The 23,030-nt window shown below is 40.9% G+C and overlaps 1 protein-coding gene across 1 annotated transcript in view; it reads left to right on the top strand.

The window, feature by feature from the left end:
- The window catches only part of kcnn1a (potassium intermediate/small conductance calcium-activated channel, subfamily N, member 1a), a 71,753-nt gene that overhangs the window by 2,783 nt on the left and 45,940 nt on the right, over positions 1-23,030 (top strand). The window contains exon 2 of the mRNA XM_061695047.1: positions 21,077-21,550. Within this exon, the coding sequence (XP_061551031.1) occupies positions 21,077-21,550 (474 nt within the window). The remainder of the gene's footprint in view (positions 1-21,076; positions 21,551-23,030) is intronic.

Here is a 23,030-nt window from a genome sequence, read left to right as displayed (position 1 = left end):
AGCAAAGAGAAGACAAGCTGAATGAAACCGCTTTAATTCATTAGTCCAAAACATTACCTGGCCGAGCAGACGTGGATAAATCAGAACATGCAAATTTATGAGTGTGGAAGATTCTACTCAGCGTACCTTTTGTAAATGATTCATGCTTCTTTATGTGTTTTGTGTCACGTGCATATTTGTGTAGTTTTGACATATCGTTATGAATCCTGACTGATCTTTTGTTCTTTCTGTTTTTGACCATTGGAAAAAGAAAACTTTTACAAAGTAACTGGTTATTTTGTTATTTGTTTTTTCATCTAACACAAATATAAAATTTTTTGGATCAGATCAAAAACTCAACATTTTAATTGGTTGTGTTTATAAGACCATTAAGTTTGGTAACAAACATTAGTAAAGCTATGATAGCTTGTTAGCGGCCACAATCAGTCAACCGTGATGTTATACTCACAATTCCTCAGGTATCATTGCATATTTTTCCATCAGTATTTTTGTCTGAGCCTAAAACTGAAAGATGACATTGGCCTTTTTTCTTGTTACATAAAAATAACAAATAACAAAAAAATTTTTTTTTTTCCTATACCGCTTATTCTGTTGTGGGCCGCGGTGCGCTGGAGCCTATGCCAGCTAACATATTTTCCTTCATATGTTTAGGAGATTTTATTATGGTCCAATGAATCCACAGTTGAACCTTTTGGCCGTAACTCCGAAAGGTATATTTGGCACAAACCCAGCAATGCTTCTCACTAAAAGAACACAAAACCTATAGTGAAGCACGGTAGTGGAAGGGACATGCTTTGGGGTTGTTTTTCTTCAGGCAGAATTGCTGCCTTAGTCAAGGTTGGAGGGAATTATGAACAGTTCGAAACAGCAGTTAAGGTTAGCGCAAAACCTTTAGGCTTCTAGAATGCAAAAATTAATACAAAATTAAATATCAGGATAAGCCGACTAGAGCAGCTGAACTGGAATTGAAGTTAATCAGAGGCAGGTGTGTGCTGATGCTGACTCCTACTCCTATTCGTGAGTTTGAAAGTGATTGGTTAATTCTGAACATCTATGTTATAAGAAGACGGTGTGATAACCACATTATCTTAGTTGTTCATTTTTACCACCCCTTTCGAAAAGAAATTTCAATTGAGTTATAGGTCACAATATTGGTGGAAAAAGATTTGAAATTATTTTTCCTGGTCTCACAAAAAAAAAAGATATATGTACAGGGGTGCATAGACTTTTTCTATCCACTGTACAGACACAGAGAAGAATCCACACGTGCATTCACACAGTCGGTGTGTGGGAATTGAACCAACATTGCCTGCACGGAAATCAGTCTCATGAACCTCGACACCTTCCATGATTGGCAGAAAACAAGCAAAGCTAATTAACTGGCTACCACGTAAATTCCAAAGACGGCGCTATAACAGATTACCTTTAAGTTATTCCAATCGGAAGTGGGTAAGGCCAAAGTAAAAAGAAAATTATAAAAAACTAATTAAATGGATGAAAATTCCTTGATAAAGACAAAGATCTACAAGAAAAACAAATTTTGTCACATAGAAATGCAAGGCAGTGTTGATACAGTTTCAACTACGCGAAATGTTTGACTGAGGTTATTGCTGCTAAAGGAGCTTCAACATTAAGGAGGTTCCATATTTTCTTTTCTTCCGTTTACATGCGATGTTCAGTAAAAACATGGAAACAGAATTGTTTGTGTGGGATTAGTTTACGAAAACTGTATATGCTTTTCTTTTTTTTTTTTGTATCTGAGTTTGTGTAATCATGACTTTATACTGGCCTCACCATTAACCATCTCATTATCTTGTCTCCATGGAACTTTTGTTGTGTTTACATAGACTACTTTAGTCGGACTATTGATCTTTTTTTCTACATGGGAGTCTACTTCAGTGATGGTGTTTACGTGCGATGTGCATAGACTATTCAATTTGCAATCCCATTGACATATTACAGAAGTCAGAAATTGCAATGATATTTTGCACAAACGACAATTTTCACGGCGGCACGGTAGACGACTGGTTAGAGCGTCTGACTCACAGTTCTGAGGAACGGGGTTCAATCCCCGGCACCGCCTGTGTGGAGTTTGCATGTTCTCCCCGTGCCTGCGTGGGTTTTCCGGTTTCCTCCCACATCCCAAAAACATGCATGGTAGGTTAATTGACGACTCTAAATTGCCTGTAGGTGTGAATGTGAGTGCGAATGGTTGTTTGTTTTGTATGTGCCCTGCAATTGGCTGGCAACCAGTTCAGGGTGCACCCCGCCTCCTGCCCGATGATAGCTGGGATAGGCTCCAGCACGCCCGCGACCCAAGTGAGGAGAAGCGGCTCAGAAAATGGATGGATGGATGGACTATTTGGACTTCATCATGCCTGTGAAAGCTCATTGCACATGAAAAAATGACACAATCTCCAAAAATATTCAATCGTACAACAGCACATTCCACAAATATAATGGCCGGGAAATACAAACTGTAGATAAACTGCGCTGATAATGTAGACGTTTTAGCAAATATTCAATGTTTTGCTTGTATTTTTTTCAATAGTTTTCTAAGTTTCTCAGACGCTGTTAGAGCCATATTTACTAAGATTCCAAATAGCAGGCACTAATTTGCTAATTTTCACTGTTGGCAACGTGTAAAAAGTGCTACAAACCGATTAATTTAAAAGAAGGTTTTCACCATGGAACATTTAGGAGAGCCAAAGCGCACAAGTGCAAAATTAAGTTTGAAGTGATGGAATTGGAAGTGTTAGTGGAATACAAACAAACATTACTGAGTTACAGTAAAGAAATCTATCGCTTCCATAATTTGCGGGATGCCAACACGAATTTTGGGGAAATGGATGCATTAGCCCATCCTGCGTAAAATTGAGTTCAAAACTTCGGACAGCACATCCGTAAAACTGCTTTAAGAGGAGGGAAGCACCATTTGTCATAGTGCGCTGAAGTGACGCAGACATGGAAATGCAGAGTTAAAAGGAGTTTTGTCATCGTTGATATGGCACGACACCTTCTTTTGATTGGTGAAGTCAGTCCTTAAATCATTCAGAAGCTCCAAAATTGCATTACTGAATAGACGATAGGTTGCATTTTTTTTTTTTTGTGGTATTTGGAAAATGTTTACACGAGGGGAAAAATTCTCCCCACCCCCTCTTATTTTGCCGTGGCACCACCTTGCATGCTGGTTTGCACCTGCCTTTGAGATGTGCTATTTCATGACGCAAAATCAACCATCACAATTTGTCTTAAGTTTGATAAATCACATAGTGCATGATAAATTAATATATTTAAATACACTCCTCCCAAAAGGTGCAAAATGAACTGCGTAATATTCGGTTTGCGACAACTTTTCTCGCCGAAATTTTGTCCCAGTTCGGTTTCCATACAGTTGAAAATAGTCTGTACCAAACTCATCTGCCTGCCCGCCTGACTCAGCTGCTGCCAGTCTTTCGTTTACTGCTCAAACGCATCCTGTTTCTGAGTTTCCAAATAAAGCTCCAAGTGTCTGCCCTTTGGTAAAGAAGACGAGAAACACCAGAGAATTCAAGAAAGCTCATGTACATTATTTCCTAAGGGAACTATTGGTTTGATCTTCGTCCGATTTGGTTTTAGTAAGACTTTTTGGAACAAAGAATCCCGAAGCCCAGCGGTCCCCTGTACTCTCCAATTTACACTATTGATGGAGATAGAAGAAGATGGTTCAATTGTAAAATGTCAATATTAAAAGATATATTGATGTAAAGTAACCAGTAGTAATGTTTGTGCATTTCCGATCAAATTTTCTTCAATATTGTTTTCTTCAATTTATTTTTTCACACAATTCTGGCATGATAACCTCTTTCCCTCTATTTGCCTCCCTGCGCTTCTGTTTGCCTCACTGGTTTCTATGGTGTTGGTCTCTCTGTGTGCGGGAGTTCCCATACAGCTGCTCAGGCCTCCATTATCAGCCTCCCACTGACTGTTAACCCCTTAATAGGCCTCTGGTCTGCACTTCCCCCTTTGTCACTGGCATTTTGTCTTTAACCCTTTCACAAACAAAGCTACCACCCATCTGTGCCTGTTTTTTTTCACCAGGAGTGTATTTTCAGCGTCTCTTCTTTTACATAGAAGCAATTTACACAAAAGGGCCCAGGGGGCGTTAGGCAAATGCAGCTCCCCATAACAAAAAGTCCTGATGGGAAACTGTAGCTCGTGGCCGTTATTACAATTTTCTGAACTTTTATCATGTGAGATTTAATAGATGGCCATGAAAAAAAGCTCATGAAGAGAGGCATGCGGTTGACTGTTTATAGTACAGTGTGCGGTTTCAGTTCATCTCGCTCCGAGATTACTTCCAGTGCTGTAAAGTACAAAACGGCGATGTGTGTGTGCTGCTTTTCCAACTGGCCTGTGTTTGACTTTAGCCAAAGAAAATGGGGTGGTTCAGAGAAGATAAGAATATTCAATTAGCTTGACTCTATGGAAGACGGGTACAGCAGACATTATGCCGAAGCCGGGTGACATATGGCAAGAGTTCTTTCTTTGTGGGGAGGCAAAAGAAACGTGATATCGGCTCATTTCATCTCGTCACTCGTTTGCTAATTTTCCCATTGGAATGTTAAATATATATCATCTCATATTTTCTCTTGTCAGTCAGGGTTCATCTTTCAGGGGGAAAGGCAAATGGTTGATAACTTAAATACAGGGTATATTAAAGATTGTTAATAACGTTCGAGATGTAATTTTAATTTGTAAAAAATATTATTACTGATATTCTAAGGTTGGTGGCACGGTGAGCGTCTGCCTCACAGTTCTCAGGACCGGGGTTCAATCCCCAGCCCCGCCTGTGTGGAGTTTGCATGTTCTCCCCGTGCCTGCGTGAGTTTTCTCCGGGCACTCCGGTTTCCTCCCACATCCCAAAAACATGCACGGTAGGTTAATTAACGACTCTAAATTACCCGTAGGTGTGACTGTGAGTGCGAATGGTTGTTTGTTTCTATGTGCCCTGCACATAGAAACAATGTGTTCTATGTGTGTCCTGCCCGAAGATAGCTGGGATAGGCTCCAGCATGCCCGCGAACCTAGTGAGGAGAAAATGGATGGATGGATATTATAAGGTTGTCTACAGTACATGTGTTTTTGCTCCCTCTCTTCCCTAATAGGTGTGAAGTGCAATTAATGTTCGGTGACAGTGTAAAATATAGCAATAAATATTTGGCCGACTGACACATCACTTTATTACCTCCGCCAAGCGCAAAAGTGTGTGAGGTATTGTTTAGCTCCCTGCTGTTGTGTTTATTAGTTTAGAAACTACATGCCTGATTTCCATGATTCTTTGTGAACAGTTGCCATATGTTGCGAGCAGGAACCTGAAGGTTGATGTTAATCTTAATAAAAAATGCAGATACAGGAATTGATTTGCCCATTTCATCATTTGATTTACAGTCGTTGTTCCCCACACGTCAGTCTTACATTGTTTTCCATGAACAAAAAAGTTGCTTGTAAACCAAAAATTATTTTTTTTACTTTTGCTGGACAAATGTATTTTCCTTCTACAGTTTGACTAACAATGAAAGCATTTAAATAAAAAAATAATTTGAAAAAAGTACAGTTCTCAATTACCTCATCCTGTACTACACAGTATGATTTCTTTCACTGAGTAAGGCAAGCTAAGCAACAATTATGCTAGCTTGTGTTGTGTTTTACAGTAACTGTCTATGACAGTGCACACTGCCTTTTGCAGAATCTGATCCTCAACACAATGTTGTGGACAACCATAAATACTGTATTAAAAGTGGTTTTCTAGTATTCCATATAAGTCAAGGCAAAGAGTATATATATTTTTTTGTGTTGAAATACGTTTTCATGTGTTAAAAAAAGTGTGTTTAAATAGGTTTCAATGTGATTACAGTGTGTGGGAGGGGTATTTTAAGGATTAAACTACTTGGAATTTTTTTCATTAATATGGTCTCACTATATTTATTTTCACCGATCATGGGTGGGTCTGGAATGTAATTCTCGCTTTGAATGGGGCATCACTGTATGTACTAATCATTAACAAAGCTCATGTTAGTATCCCATCATGTGTTGATAAAAACATTTTTTTGATTATCTTGATTGTCAAAGTGACAACTTTGATCAAGATTACTATCGAAACTAGTAGCTACTGGCAAAATGTTTGTGGGTGATCACTATTATAGAGAGCTAAATTAGGCTATACAATGTTAATGCGTACAAAAAAATAAATAAAACCCATCCATTTTCTGAGCCGCTTCTCCTCACTAGGGTTGCGGGCATGCTGGAGCCTATCCCAGCGATCATCGGGCAGGAGGCGGGGTACATCCTGAACTGGTTGCCAGCCAATCGCAGGGCACATACAAACAAACAACCATCCGCACTCACATTCACACCTACGGGCAATTTAGAGTTGTCAATTAACCTAGCATGCATGTTTTTGGGATGTGGGAGGAAACCGGAGTGCCGGGAGAAAACCCACGCAGGCACGGGGAGAACATGCAAACTCCACACAGACGGGGCCTGGGATTGAACTCCGATCCTCAGAACTGTGAGGCAGACGCTCTAACCAGTCGTCCACCGTGCCGCCTAAATAAAACCCATCCATCCATTTTCCGTACTGCTTGTCCTCACTAGGGCCGCGGGCGTGCTGGAGCCTATCCCAGCTAACTCTGGGCGAGAGGCCTGGTACAACCTAAACTGGTTGCCAGCCAGTCACATAGAAACAAACCGCCATTCGCAGTCACATTCACACCTATGGGCAATTTAGAGATTAAACTACCATGCATGTTTTTGGGATGTGGGAGGAAACCGGAGTACCCGGAGAAAACCCACGCAGGCACGGGGAGAACATGCAAACTCCACACAGGTGAGGCTGCATTTGAACCCCGGTCCTCAGGACTGTGAGGCAGATGTGCTAACTAGTTGTCCACCTTGCCGCCCCACACATAGTAATAACATACTGTAATTAAATAGAATGTAAAGAATTAAACAGTTTGTGCATCATGTGAACTTTATTGTGACTCCACTGTGTGTGCGACTTGGCCACTAGGGGCAGTATAATACAATAATGAAGACAAACTTTCCCATGCCGCACGGCTTGTGGCATCCTCATCATAAATCTCAAGCAGGATGTATCCAGGTTACTATTGATCCGTTCTGTCCTATAGGTTGTCCTGGCTTCTCTCTTTCTATCCATCTGTTGGCCCCTGGGGGAAAAAAAAGAAAGTGCCTCTGTCTGACTCTACTCTCGGCTCGTTCTCAAATGACTTCGAGTCCCTTCGCAATAAACACAAAACGTGACAGAAGGTTGTGTTTATGCGCTGATACTGTCATCCTGTTTTAGCGACTAATAAAGCGTAACAGTTTAAGGGTACTTTGAGGGTTATGTAGCACACAAGGGTGATAATTTCTGTGGTGGCCGAGATCCTGCTTGGATGTCAAACAGCTCCCAGGGGAGTAGTCAACTAATGAACATGTTTCAGTCTTCCGGATCCACATTGACAACACTTTATTAACCGTTGTTGGTTTGGTTATTTTCCTGCATTTGAGTAGAGTGTTTCCCTGCTAATCATGGGGAAGAAGGACTGAGCCCTGCTGCAAATAGCGAAACTCCGTTGGTAATTGATGCCCCCACAAAAATGTTAATAGTTGCTGATAGATATCACAAGATGGTGGCAAAGCACTGCTTTTGCCTAAATGAAACAACTTATTTCAACATATTCTTGATACTAATATCCCACAAGATGGCAGCAAAGCACTACTTTTGTCTAAATTAAACTCCTCAAGTCAACAGAACGTAACTCAGCTAAATTGTATTTATATAGCACTTTAAGAATAACCACAGCTGAAACACAGCTACATACATAAATACAAATCGAACATAAGACAAAACATCAATTTAGAATCAATAAAACAATAACAGTTAGTTCAAACAATAAAAAAACAACAACACTAAAACTAGGGCAGAGCTGGCACATAAATCTGACTTATCATAATAATGCTTTTTCACGATGGAGGTAGTGGCACCATATACAAAGAGAAAAGCAGCAGCCCTAAAATTGAACCTTGGGGAACACCAAAAGACAGTGAAGCAGAGCGAGGCTCAGAAATAACAAGGTTGACACTGTAATAATTTTATTGCTTAGGCCTGCGCACAAAAATATATATTTTTTTTTAAAGAGAAAAAGTAATATGGCCTCTGGACAGATTGGATATAGCTAGTCATTGCGAGACGAACACAGTTGATGATCGTTTGATGAGGTATACAGTAGGGCTGCAGCTACCTAATTTAAATATAACTGATCCTTCTATCAATTATCTCATTGATTAATTGAGTAATCAGATCAAAATGCATTCTGCCTAATCAAACAACCAAATCTGCATCTACGGTGCAGGTATTATTGTTGTCTGCTTTGTGTCACCATCCTCAAGTTCCAAAAAATGATGTAAGTGACTTTGGGGTGTGTGTGTGTTTAAAAGGTGGGGGCCTGACCTGGGGAGTGATGTGGAAGTACGTGAATAAGAGTGTAGAGTTGGCTGTTGTGCGCTCAGGTTAGCGGCTGGGTGTTAACTGGCTAACTGTTAGCCAGTCTGCATGAATGTGCTTATTACATATTTATTAAGTTACCGCAAGTTCAATATTAAGTGATTGAAATGTCACTGGTGGCTGTGTCTATCCTCAGATCATTTGTGGGGGCATTACAATATTTACATAAATTCGCTAACATTGATACGTTGTGCTGGTGATCATAGACATGCTGTTGTAGTATGTTAAATTCTGGTTTGTGGTAGACACATTTCACTTTGTTATCTTCTTTTTTAAGTATGAAACAAGTGCGTGAGAAAATAAACTTTGGACATTCTCAGTCTTTGACACAGTTTTTCCTACTGGCTCACCACTTATTTTTAAACGGAGTGGTGCGTGTCTACAGTAACATTAGTCCGTGTGGGAAAATGATCACAGCAAAGCGTCAAAACAGATTTTGCTTTGACTTTTTTTGTCATTTAATTATTGGATTTTTTCAATTAATCATTTCAGCCCTACAGTATGAACTGTATCAATTAAAAAAAAAAAACACTCTGTGGTGAAATTAACAGTGAAGTATTAAGAAATGTACCTGTCTGTAGGTGGGAAGAGTCAAACTAAACGGTAGGTTGTTTGATTTTATTTGTTTTTGTTTTTTTTTGTTTTTTTTTTACTTTTGTGTTGTTGCCATGATTGCCATAATGCCATGATTATCTATTGGGGTGGAGTCGCTTACTTGTACTTACACATACAGGAGGATGTTTCAGGTGCTCAGTAAATGGAATCTTAATGATATTGGCTAAGGGTCAAATCAAAATTGACAGTAAAAAAAAAAGCAATTGGGCAATCAGGACCTACAGTTTAAATCCAGCATATGTTCCATAGATATTACATAGACAATTCTGTACCATTATTAACTTCAGTTTTGCGATTTGGTTTATTTTTTGGAGACCAATTAATCACACATGCCAAAATGCTCTTCTTCCAACTAGACACACAGATTTAACGTGAATATTAGGGCAAGTCAGATGTGGTTCTGATTACGGTCACAATTAACAGGTTCAATTTGCACATAATTTCATCAAGTACACTTCACCTTTTACGGCCCCAATCTACAAATGAAGTTTCTAATGACACTCCCCTGTAATTTGCAGGAAATTGAAATTGTTCCTAATGAGGTGGTGGGTGTCCCGCAGGAAAAGTGCTCGTGCCCTCCCCCAGTCACTTCAAGCCCCATTCTTCTACAGGACCTACTTTTTAAGACACTCTCACATGCGCAATAACCTTTCGGGAAGCTAATTATTATAGCATTGAGTCTCTGTTGAGCACAATGTGTTATTAGTCCTGACAAGAACACATTCCCAAAGGGATGTGCCTCTGTCCTTTTCTCTTCAGAGGATTCCGCTTGTTTTTAGCAACTTTTTAATCTCTAATTTAAAGTCAAGCAAGCAAAAGACAAAGTTTGAGAGGCTGAGTCTGAGCAGACTGGGATGCATTTTCAAGGTATACATCATTCAATTTCATCATACAGTGCTGCCTTGACTTACAACTGTCCCAATTTATGAGTTTATTGAGTGGTAGATTCTTTGCTTGGTGTTGAGAGCCCAAATTGGAGGGGGGAAAAGAGAGCGACAGTCGCTGATGCACTTTCAGCGGTTCACTGAACGGGACAAACAGTCAAACACACGATTACAAAATGGGAACACTAGCAAGGAGTTGCTGTAGGCCACAACTCATGCCCAGATCCTCACAACCCAGCCAACCCGACTCCAGTTTTTACATAGCCTTTTGTCCAACGTTTTGGTAAGATGAACAATTTAAATTTAAGGTGAACTCATACTCCTGTTAGACTGAGATGCTTTAACTTGCGCAACTCAAAACGTCAGTTTGGCTTCACACTGGCGGAGAGTCAACCTAGAGCCTGTTCCCGATTAGCCTGTTCACCTGTGGGATGTTCCAAACAGGTGTTTGATGAGCATTACTCAACTTTCTCAGTCTTCTTTGCCACCTGTCCCAGCTTTTTTGGAACGTGTTGCAGCCATAAAATTCTACGTTCATGATTATTTGCTTCTTCTTCTTTTCCTTTTAGATTGTCCCTTTAGGGGTCGCCACAGCGCGTCATCCTTTTCCATGCAAGCCTATCTCCTGCATCCTCCTCTCGAACACCAACTGCCCTCATGTCTTCCCTCACCACATCCATCAACCTTCTCTTTGGTCTTCCTCTAGCTCTCTTGCCTGACAGCTCTGTCCCCATCATCCTTCTACCAATATACTCACTATTTCTCTTCTGGACGTGTCCAATCCTTCGAAATCAGCTCTCTCTAACTTTGTCTCCAAAACATCGAACATCGGCTGTCCCTCTGATGAGCTCATTTCTAATTTTATCCCACCTGGTCACTCCGAGAGCGAACCTCAACATCTTAATTTCCGCCACCTCCAGCTCTGCTTCCTGTTGTCTCTTCAGTGCCACTGTCTCTAATCCGTACATCATGGCTGGCCTCACCACTGTTTTATAAACTTTGCCCTTCATCCTAGCAGAGACGCTTCTGTCACATAACACACCTGACACCTTCCTCCACCCGTTGCAACCTGCTTGGACCCGTTTCTTCACTTCATGACCACACTCACCATAGCTCTGGACTGTTGACCCCAAGTATTTAAAGTCCTCCACCCTTGCTATCTCTTCTCCCTGTAGCCTCACTCTTCCCCCACCACCCCTCTCCTTCATGCACATATATGATGTCTTACTTCGGCTAATCTTCATTCCTTTGCTTTCAAGTGCATGCCTCCATCTTTCTAACTGTTCCTCCACCTGCTCCCTGCTTTCACTGCAGACCACAATGTCATCTGCAAATATCATGGCCCACGAGGATTCCAGTCTAACCTCATCTTTCAGCCTATCCATCACCGCTGCAAACAGGAAGGGGCTCACGGCGGATCCCTGATGCAGTCCCACCTCCACCTTAAATTCGTCTGTCACACCTGAAGCACACCTCTCCACTGTTCTCCTGCCTTCGTACATGTCCCGTATTATTCTAACATACTTCTCTGCCACACCAGAGTTCCGCATGCAGTACCACAGTTCCTCTCTGGGTACTCTGTCATAGGCTCTCTCTAGATCTACAAAGACACAATGTAGCTCCTTCTGACTTTCTCTGTACTTTTGCATCAACATCCTCAAGGCAAATAATGCATCTGTGGTACTCTTTCTAGGCATGAAACCATACTGTTGCTCGCAAATACTCACTTCTGTCCTGAGTCTATCCTCCACTACTCTTTCCCATAACGTCATTGTGTGGCTCATCAACTTTATTCCTCTATAGTTCCCACAACTCTGCACATCACCCTTGTTCTTAAAAATGGGCACCAGCACACTTTTCCTCATGATTATTCTTAGTTCATGATTATTTGCTAAAAACAATAAGGTTTATCAGTTTGAACGTTAAATATCTTGTCTTTGTAGTGTATTCAATTAAATATAGGTTGAACATGATTTGCAAACCATTGTATTCTGTTTTTATTTATGTTGAACACAATGTCCCAACTTCATTGGAATTGGGGTTGTAGATCTGTTGTTGGTTGTAATAAGATGAGCAGCAGTATAGGGTATTTTCCTTTGGGAATTACAAGGGGGACACTAATAGTAGGAGAAAGACCAAGCGCTGATATTCACTGGGAGATGGTGAACATACAGGATATGCAGTCAGTAAGCATCGGCCATTTCAATCTCTATGTCAACCATCCTACCTTTGCAGGAATTGTATCAATGAAAATAGGAACATGAGTTAAATGTACTTTTGAGAAGACATGCATTGGTGGCTTAAGATACATTTTATGTGCTGCGTGACCACTTAAATAATCTTTGGCAGTGAAATGAAAAGAAATGCGGTGGAACGGTGGACGACTGGTTAGAGCGTCTGCCTCACAGTTCTGAGGAGCGGGGTTCAATCCCCGGACCCGCCTGTGTGGAGTTTGCATGTTCTTCCCGTGCCTGCGTGGGTTTTCTTCGGGCACTCTGGTTTCCTCCCACATCCCAAAAACATGCATGGTAGGTTAATTGACAACTCTAAATTGCCCGTAGGTGTGAATGTGAGTGCGAATGGTTGTTTGTTTGTATGTGCCCTGCGATTGGCTGGCAACCAGTTCAGGGTGTACCCCGCCTCTTGCCCGATGATAGCTGGGATAGGCTCCAGCACGCCCGCGACCCTAGTGAGGGTTTTTTTTTTTTTTTAGGAGAGGTGGGTTGAAGGTGAGACAGCGGGGCAATTAGGCGTCATTTCACCCTGGTAGTTGACAAACCATTTGACTGAAATGTGAAAAAAAGAGAGCCCTATTTAGCTGTAACAATGTTATATTTTTACTTTGCTACTGATTAAAATGATAAATTGTAATTCAGTATAACCACTGCCCATTCAAAACCATAAGTCTGTAATTTTTGGGGTTTAAAAACAAACAAACAAAAACAAAAAGATGGTTTTCGATGAACAGCAACAATATTCATCCGAAGCATACATTTTCATGCGCTTGTTGCTTCCATCACCACGGCGCTCTGGGATCTTTTCCTTAATGAACGTGTGGCTTTAGAAACTACAGTTTTCCGCTTTTCTTACCAGCAAGGAATAATGATCCACATGCTGTTTGGGGATGGACACATCGTCCCTGGTGCCTGCTGGCCTGTCACAGAAATGTGCCAGCATGCAGTGTGCAGGGACAAACTGGACAGTGAAGCCCCCGCCTCTTCATCACAGGAGGGCCTGGCAAAGACATCCAGGGAGAGCCGTGTTCCTTCTCTTTTATTGAGCCCCTTTTCATTAGTCTCTTTTTAATGTCCCCTTCACTGCTTGATCTCAATCTTAGTGTGATGCTCCTTCTCCCTTTTCAGATGATCCTTTCATGTCAACCACATCTCATGCTAATGGATCATATCAAGTACACTCACACATGCATATGAATCTTCTCCAACAATCCTAGCTCTTTTGTTTCTGAACAATGTTGGCATCAATATTTAACAAAAGCCAGAGCCTGGGTGAGCCTTGGCTAGCACACATACTGTATGTGTCAGTGGAGGGTCGAAGTTTTGGTCCCTGGGCCTTCAGTGGGGTCTTACAGGACTTATTCCACCTCTTAATACCACCAGTTTTAAAGAATTGGAGACATCATAAGGACTATACACAAAAAAATAAAAAAAAACAGCTATGCAACATTGCCACCAACATCCAATGGAGCAGTTTAAAATTAATATTTATCTAATAAGATGACAAAAAACACACAATGTAAATAAAATGGACTGGTGCATTGTGATATGAGTTTAATTTGCTCAAATCACTCTTATTTCAAATCATCTTTCCCCATTGAAATGAATGGAAATGCCATTAATCCATTCTGATTCTGACTCTGATTAATCCATTCCAACCTCGTAATTGAGTAATAATATCAGAAATATTTGTTATTAAGAAAAATAGCACTTTACAATATTGCACTTTATAAGAAAAAATACATTAACAACATCATTAAACCGAATGTAAAGAAGTAAACAACTATTGCCACTTTTTTTGTTTTTTTGCTTCAATGCAATAGACAGTATGCTGCTCCATCTGGTGTGCACGCATTGGCCACCTGGGGGAAGGATTGCGACCAGTTTAGGGTGTACCCCGCCTCTCGCCCGGAGTTAGCTGGGATAGGCTCCAGCACGCACACGACCCTAGTGAGGAGAAGCGGCTCTGAAAATGGATGGCTGGACGCTCGGAACCCTAGTGAGGACAAGCAGTACTGAAACTGGATGGATGGATATACATGGAGCTGGTCAAAACTCCTCAGTAAGCTGCAGTAATATGAGTCATTCTTTGCAGAGGAAACAGCTTGAAGCCTCTATTTTGAAGAATTATTGACTACCTGCCAAACTGCTGTTTGTTGTGAAGTGAGCCGAGTTGAGTTTACTGCCACCATACAGCCTTCGTATCTCAAATCTGTGTTCGCAAGTCAAAGCAAAAAATCGTCTGAATGATGGCAAGTATCTTAAAAAAGTCATGTTACATTAAACAAATACTGTATCCATTGCTAACAACAATTATTAAGAGGCAAGAGAAATGCTACAAAGTGAAGAAAAAAGACTTGTGAATCAACTGACACAAATTTATGGAAGAAATATTAGAATTTAGCTTGCAAATGTATACCCGTGTTTGGGATAGTGTTTCGCCCACCAGAGAAAGCCTTGCACATGCACCCAGCCACATAGACATACACATAAATCCAACAGACTGCAACCAGACTCACAAACATCCCCTTTTTTTGGGGTGGGTGGGAGGTGGTGCATAAGCCTTGGAAATCGCAGCACAGCAACCCCATACATCACTAAACAATGAGGATTTTCTATTAGATTTGAGCTGGCAGGAGAGAGGCTGAGAGTTGCCTTCATTTAAACTGTTCTGCACTGAGGCTTTTCAATTTGATTATGAAGCTCCATTTCATAGAGGCTGGATGCTGCGTGCCATTCAGAATGAAATTGAGCCATTGGTCGGCTGGACAAGCAACCCCCCTCTCTCTCCGCTGTGGCAGAAACAGGGGTGATGCTGGCCTGCGGTGCCCTTCTGCTGCCCGTTTAGTCAGGTTTCAGGGGAAATGCGAAAAAGTGATGGAAGCGGCTTAGTGGTTTGGAATGTGATATGTAGGGCTTCTGCTGCAATTTCTGTGAAGGACTCGTTCACGTTTTTACTGACGAAATGTCAGTACAGTGGTGCCTTGAGATACGAGTGACCTGACCTGCGAGTTTTTCAAGATACGAGCCGTCGTTTTGCCCACTGTTTCCTTTGACATGCGAGCAGAAATTTAAGAGCGCTACATGCTGGCAAGGAACTCAGGTCAGCTAACTTCACAATAAGCAGCAGTTTGGCATAGTGAATAAATCTTAAAACAGTATGAAAAGTATGAAAGCTGTTTAATGTTCCTCCCAGTTTGTTTACTGTCAAACTAAACATAAAACTAAGAGAATTACATGTGTATTTAAAACAACCACCCAGTTTTACCTTGAGAAAGTCCGCTTGGCTTAATGCTAACAGATAACAGGAAACGCCACAGATGGGCTATCGAATGGCATTTATGTGGCTATGTTATAATGCTTTAAGCAACAGATATTTCAATACAAACGGTGAAGCAACACATGTAGGTAGACAAAGTAACAGTACCATACTCCCAGGCATATATTCTTTATCTTCTGCGAAAAAATATCCCTGAAGATTACTCGGTCACTTACAGTAGTTGAGTAAAACTCTTCTTCGTCTGCATAACTGTATTATATCGACGCCCAGTGTCCAAGGCATGCACAACAGAAAGAGCCTCATATAATTGGACAAAATGTTTAATTCTTTAAATTCTATTTAATTATGGAATTACTGTTTTTATAAAGCCCCATATTATAAAGGGCTATTTTCCATATTAAAAAGCTCATTACAAAAATATTTGTTTTAGGGGGTCTGTAAACTCGTTAAACGTTAACTGTATCTGTCTTGTAACTTCAAAAAAAAACAAAAAAACATTCTAAATATATGTCATCTCCTATAGTAACTTCTACTGGTCAAAGAAAGATGAAAATAGACAATATTAGTCACCATATTCCGACTTGACAGACTTGACCTGGTTCAATGATAAATGACCATTTGCAAGAGGTAACTAAAGCTGAGGATGTAGCAGCAGCCCTGACCCCCTGTTCATACGCCTTTACATTCCTGGAACATGTTCTCTTTACATGTCAGGCTCCCATTTTGGCCCATGACTGTCACAACATGGCCTTTTTACGCTGATGTATCGTCATGTAATTGGTCACTGGAAGCCCCATTACGGGTACAATGTTGTGTCTTGTGTTCGGAAAAGGTTTTTCTTTTACTGCATAGCCATTAAGCAGTCAATAATGCTAACTAACAATTAACATTATGGAGGGATTGACCCATAGACCTCCTTAAGACTGCACCTCAAAATATCGTTAACCTCTCGCTCAAACAAATTTCAATTTTTTGACATTCATTTAAGCATCTAAAGATGTATACGTACAATTCGCAGTCCAAGCTCAATTAAATTCACATGGGAAAATATGAGGTGTGTCGGAAATGTTCCCAGAATGGTGTGACAAAAGATGTATTTCAAACCCAAGTTTTCACCCTTTACGTGTATTGATTGTTTTATACTGCTTGAAAATTAAGAACGTTAAAATTCTACTTAAAACAAAAACATGCCTGTTCAAATAACGGTATTATGATGGTGACAGTTCGACCCTGGATTTCATTGTTTCTATTTCCATTGTTTCCTATCAGAAAACTACTACTATACATATAGTTTTTTTTTTCAATTGCAAACAAGACAAGGTCACGAGCTTCCCACAACAAACTGTCTTAAGAGGGCCATACTCACTGATTTCTAACAGTGTGGGTGACCCCGCACATGACGAGGGAAAAAAAATCTCTTCTCACGGTGTGTGGTGTACAGTACTCAAGATAATAGCAGAGTACACCACACAACTAACGATGTCTGCCATAGTTCCAAGACGGACCTGGGGGAGGCAGCATGCTGCCACAGGATTCTAGACTGCTGGAAAACACCAGCACAAAGAAGAAGGGGGCAGTCGTTAAGTATTTTAAGGCTCTCAATGTAGTAGTATGCTTGTTGGCAGAGCAGATCAGTGTGGAAAAATCACTCTTAACATACCGCCCAATCACAGGATAATCGCTCAGGATAATCTTTCACAGACATCTAACAATGCAGTCTTTGCTGACTGTGATCTCAAAGCAGGGAGATTTTTCTTTATGTGTGTAGCCTGCTTTAGACGTTTCGACTCATTGTATTTCAGCAGATGGTTTGGAGAAATACATCAAGTCATGTTTGAACTATGAAAAACCTACATTTGGAATGGTAGTTCGTGGCAGAGGTCCAGTTGGCTACCTAAGAGACATCCTATTTCACAGGCTCAATCGGTCAATGTCGATCCACAATCTACACTAATAGGAATATTGATTTCTGGGTGGGCTGCTTGACTTGAAGGTGTCTTGTGTGTATTTATATTTACACAAGTTAATGGCAGCGCCTGCCACTTGTTTGACACTAATTTGTAAGAGAGAAGAAAACTGGAATAACGACCCCCATCAGAAGGAAATTGATCCTGATGTGATTGATCTTAATTGTGTCAAGCACGAATATTTATAATGTCATTTTAACTTATGCACGAAATGGTCATTCAATCTGACTTATATTCAAAACCAATGATCTAAAATAGTTGTCTGGGCAAAATAAAAAGTAACTGTTTGAAATGGGATAGCCGTTACGTCAACTCATTTGGATCTGGTCTAGTCAAGTCTTCAGGGATTGCAGCTTAACTGGGACACAACTACAATACTGTGAAACATTAACAGTGTTTCACTCTGTCGAAATCTCTCATTTTGATGGCTATAACGGTCCTCTGTCAAAAGCAGTTATGTCTGCTTTAAATTTGGGCTTTCTGTCAAAGTCTAGAACAATACGACACACATTTACATATCAAGAGCATCGGGAAAGAGAAAAAGTTTGACTGTGACTAAAAATACTCCAGGTGATATGACAGAAATATTTACTCCCTACCCTTCAGCAATAAAATCTTGGAAGCATACAACAAAAGGAAAAAGTGATGCTTACATGGTAGATGTGACACATTTTAAAAGACTGACAGGCGGAGCTATTGTACATCGAGGAATCAGTTAATGGGCTTGGAGAGACATTTTAAATATTTATACCAAAATTGATTTTCGGGGAACTTCCGCAATCGTTTTCAATGAAATGGTATCGCAGTTTAATTTTCCCATCAATATCCCTCTACTACTTGTCAAGCATGCCAAGCTTTCATTGAGGTTTAGCTACTCAGGCTTCTGTTTATGAACAATAGACATGCGGAAATTTCCCAAACACAGCACATTGCATTGCCATCCACCGCATCTATTTCTATATTACCCCTCATCAAAAGCCATAGTTCACTTACTGTACAGTCTTCAATGTGTACAAGGGTGCTAATGGCACAGATTAAAAGGCAATTTAATACAGAAAAGGGGATTAGAAACACTATGGGCTGCACTAATCCTTAACCTTCAGTCCTGTTCTCATAGAGCCACAATATGCACACGACGATAGCATCACAGGACTGGAGTTAGTACATTTCCATTAGGGCCGCCCTTCTTTATTCCCACCAGCACATTTACAGGCATTAGGGATGCTCTGTCAGGGCTAATAAAGAGGGCCAGTGGTGCTATCACACACACCAACTTGTTTCAGAAAAGGCACTGTTCCATGGGAAGTTTTCATAACCCATTTAGATAATCTGCCCTAGTCTCTGTAAAATAGACAGGCCGATAGATGCAGTCCTAACCTTTGTAAGGATAGAAAACACTTTCAAGAGACAAACATTACACTTAATGTGAGCCTTTTTATCTCTATAAGGGAAAACAGTGTTTCCAGGATTTACAGTGCCAAATTAACAGAAATTCCCTAATCAGATTTCTGTCTGCATTGGAAGATCGTGGATCCTCTGTGTTATTCAGTTATGTTTGCATAGAAATCGGCGGGATCCCGCATTGGGTCCCCGCAGCATGCCTGATTTGAGAAGGTCCTTTCCTCTGGATAAGGCAGCCTGCTGCTCCTCTCAGCAGGGAAAGACAGGAAACAGGGTCATGCCGAGCATCAATCTTTCATATCAAAATTTGTGCAGCGCAAAGATTCAATTTTCTGCACTTTAGTCTCCACTATTGGTTATGTACAGTAGTTTTATTTATACATAAAGGTACATTTATTATTGATTTGTTTTAGGGCCAACTTTGATGCATTTTTGTGTCCGGCACGCAACCCGGCTTCGGAAAGTTGCACTAAACTAACTGATGTTGTTTAACACCAAACACATTTTTAACAACATTATCTTAAATGTTGAAAGGAGAATTTATTTTGGATTTGCGCTGTACGGTTGAACACGTTCTGCTCATCGCACCATGGACACCACCTTTTCCGGCACCTCCCCCCGCTATCGAACAATGTACACCAAATACCAGCAGACATTCCATATTTCTTTCCCCTTGCCATCAACTACTTAAAGTTCCTGTAAGTAAAAAATAATATACATTTGACACACCACAGAGGAGTGTTGTAAACTACCCTACCAATTGAATGATTAAAAAAAAACATTAGCAATTATATAAAATAAGGCTTCAAAATAATTAAAAACCAACCTGTTGTCTCAGCTCTTAAACCCTGTGGATGTGCCCACCGAATGTGCTGAAACCACACCGCGCTCAGCTGTAAACTGTCAATCAAATATCTCTCAAAAATGGGTGCTACTTCCTCTAGCATGTTTTTTATGCCTACACATAACTACGTTTGAGCCGCAAGAAAGCCTCCAGTGGATGGAATATATTCCACCGAGTCATCGCAGGGCTTTTCCACACCGCGACAACGAGGCACTCCAAAGCGGCCACGGCAGTTTGAAGTTCCTGTCAACACGCTGGCTGTCACATCTAACTTAAAAAAACAAAAACAAAAAAAAAACCTCCTTGCTCTTCTGCCTTTCTCTGCATGACGTACACACTCACGGCAGACAACGACGCACTCTTAGGAGGCCACGCCAGCGGGCTAATCAAAGGGAAGATGCCTTTTCAGAGTGAATGCATAGCTTTCTAGCTAACTGCATGTTGCAATTGATAACTGATAACTGTTGATACAAGCACTCAAGGTCTTTACAAGTAGGGTAGAGGCGACTTATGCCAGGGACCAAGTGTATCACTGGGCCCTATTTTAGCCACGCACCCCCAAATCAGGAAAACTCAAATGGTTCAACGCTATATTTCCACAATTGAGTACTATGTAGTTTCGGTCTTCACGTTTTATCTTCATTATCTTCAAACATGTAATATGTATATGTATAACAAGATGGTAGCAAAGCACTACTTTTGTCGAAATGAAACCCCTTAACTCACTTCAACATAGTTTCCTTGGCACCAAGATGCCACGAGATGGTGACAAAGTAACACTTTTACTGCTTTGGCCAGAGCACAAAAACTGCAAAAAGGTGGAGAATGCGTTCCTCACATAAAAATTCACGAATAGGAGAATTTGTGAATGTCAAACCACGAATATGCGGGGGTTCACTGTCGTGTCTTAAGTCTTGAGTGTTAGAGTGACTCCAGCTACCAGAGACAAAGTCCTCGTCTGTTTTGAGATACTTGGCCAATAACGATGATTCTCATTCTGAGTATTAACTGCTTTTGTTGATTAAAACTTTATATTCTATCTCTGGGCACGGTGGACGACTGGTTAGCGCATCTGGCTCACAGTTCTGAGGACCGGGGAATGTGAATGTGAGTATGAATGGTTGTTTGTTTCTGTGTGCCCTGCGATTGGCTGGCAACCAGTTCAGGGTGTACCCCGCCTCCTGCCCGATGATAGCTGGGATAGGCTCCAAGTGAGGAGAAGCGGCTCAGAAAATGGATGGATGGATGGATTGTATCTCTGTTCAATCTGACCATCAGTTTTAATGCTTCGTCCTCTTTTCAGGCCACAACCGAGAAGAAGAAGCTGAGCCATGCTGGATCCAAGCCCTCCCTCTCCGAGAGCAGCGGCCGACTCCCTCAGATAGCCATGAACACCTGCAAGTACAATGGCGGCGTGGGGAGACCACTCGTGGGCAGTCTGGCGTCCTCGTCGCGCCGCAACCTCGCGGAGCTCGACTCGGAAACGCAGCCCCTGCAGACGCTGCACAGCTCTGGCCTGGAGGTGGTGGTGTCCAAGGGTAATGGCGGCGAAGACCCCAGTAAGGCATCCAATGAGAGCCTGGTCAGGGAGGGCAGTGGGCGTGGCAGAGGCAGGGCGCCCCAGAAGAAAAACAGGGACATTGGCTACAAACTCGGCCACCGGAGGGCACTGTTCGAGAAGCGAAAGCGGCTCAGCGACTACGCGCTCATCTTTGGAATGTTTGGGATTGTTGTCATGGTGACGGAGACTGAACTGTCATGGGGGGTTTACACTAAGGTATGTTGTGCAAGCGCGCGTGTGAAGCATGAGTCACCGACTCATGTGTTGTCATGGTTGCGTTTACGTTGGAAGCTTCACGTCATTGCGTTTACGTTGGAAGCTTCACGTCATTTCATCAACACTTACACATTCCCATTGATAAAGTGTTATAAAAACCACACAAAGAAATACAAGGCCATGTCAAATGCACTGGGAGGAATAAGAACGTTTTTCCTTTTCAACATTTCTATTGATTTTAGGCCTTTCATCTACTCTTTTACACATGCTCGCCTATAATTGGATTCAGTCATGTGCCATTGAGGCTTGGCTTAAAATCTACATTATCTCGGGATAATTTGGGAATGGATGGGGAGAAGAGCGCGAAAGCAATAACGCAAAGATAAAGAAAGATAGAGAATGGCCACCGTGGACTAGATGGATGACACTTGAGATGGGCAAATCACCTCAATGGTAGCAGTTTAGTTTCATAGTAACTAATATAGGGTTTAAAAAAAACTAACAAAAAAATGTACTCACTCTGTTTACGTTCAGGTTTATTGACAGATGTCTAATGACTTAAATTAAACAAAAAACATTAAATTTAATATAATTCAATGGCACAAGATAAAACATTAGTCTTCTTCCCCCAGTCTAGTCTACTCATTACTTTGTGTTTGCAAGATAAGATAAGATAAGATAAAAAAGAAAGTGCATAAATGTACACCGACGTGAAATGCAACCATCACATATGACAAACTCCAATTCCAATGAAGTTGGGACATTCTGTAAAACTAAAATAAAAACAGAATACCATGACCACAATCAAAACCTTTTCACCCTATATTCAATTGAATACACTACAAATACATTTAATGTTCAAACTGATGAACATTATAGTTTTGTTTTTTTGCAAATATTTTTTCATTTTTAATATGATGCCTGTAACATGTTCCAAAAAAGCTGGGACAGGGGCAATAAAAGACTGGGAAATTTGAGGAATGCTCAAAAAACACCAGATTGGAACATTCCACAGGTGAACAGGTGAATTGAAAACAGGTTTAAGTGTCATGTTTGGGTATAAAAGGACCATCCCCGAAAAGCTCCATTCTTCACAAGCACTTTGTAAACAACTGCTTGAGCAAATAGTCCTACTGTTTAAGAACAACATTTGTCAATGTTGAATTGGAAGAAATTTAGGGATTTCCTCATTTACTGTCCATAATATCATCAAAACAGTCAGAGAATCTGAAGAAAGAGGCCAAAAACTAACATTGAATAACCGTGACTTTCAATCACTCAGAAGGTACTGCATTAAAAACCAGCATCATTGTGTAAATAATATTGCCACATGGGCTCAGGGACACTTTAGAAAACCACACAGTGGATTAATTGGTTTACGCAATGTTATTCCACCAGGGACTTCTTAAAACAATTTGAGACATTAGAATGTCTTGAGAACATGTTACCGACCTGTAGGGCAAAGCAATATAGTTGATAG

This window comes from Phycodurus eques, chromosome 13 (genome assembly GCF_024500275.1).
Source record: "Phycodurus eques isolate BA_2022a chromosome 13, UOR_Pequ_1.1, whole genome shotgun sequence".
NCBI lineage: Eukaryota > Metazoa > Chordata > Actinopteri > Syngnathiformes > Syngnathidae > Phycodurus > Phycodurus eques.
Note: the sequence above shows the minus strand (reverse complement) of the source record. Positions and strands in the feature narration are given on the sequence as shown.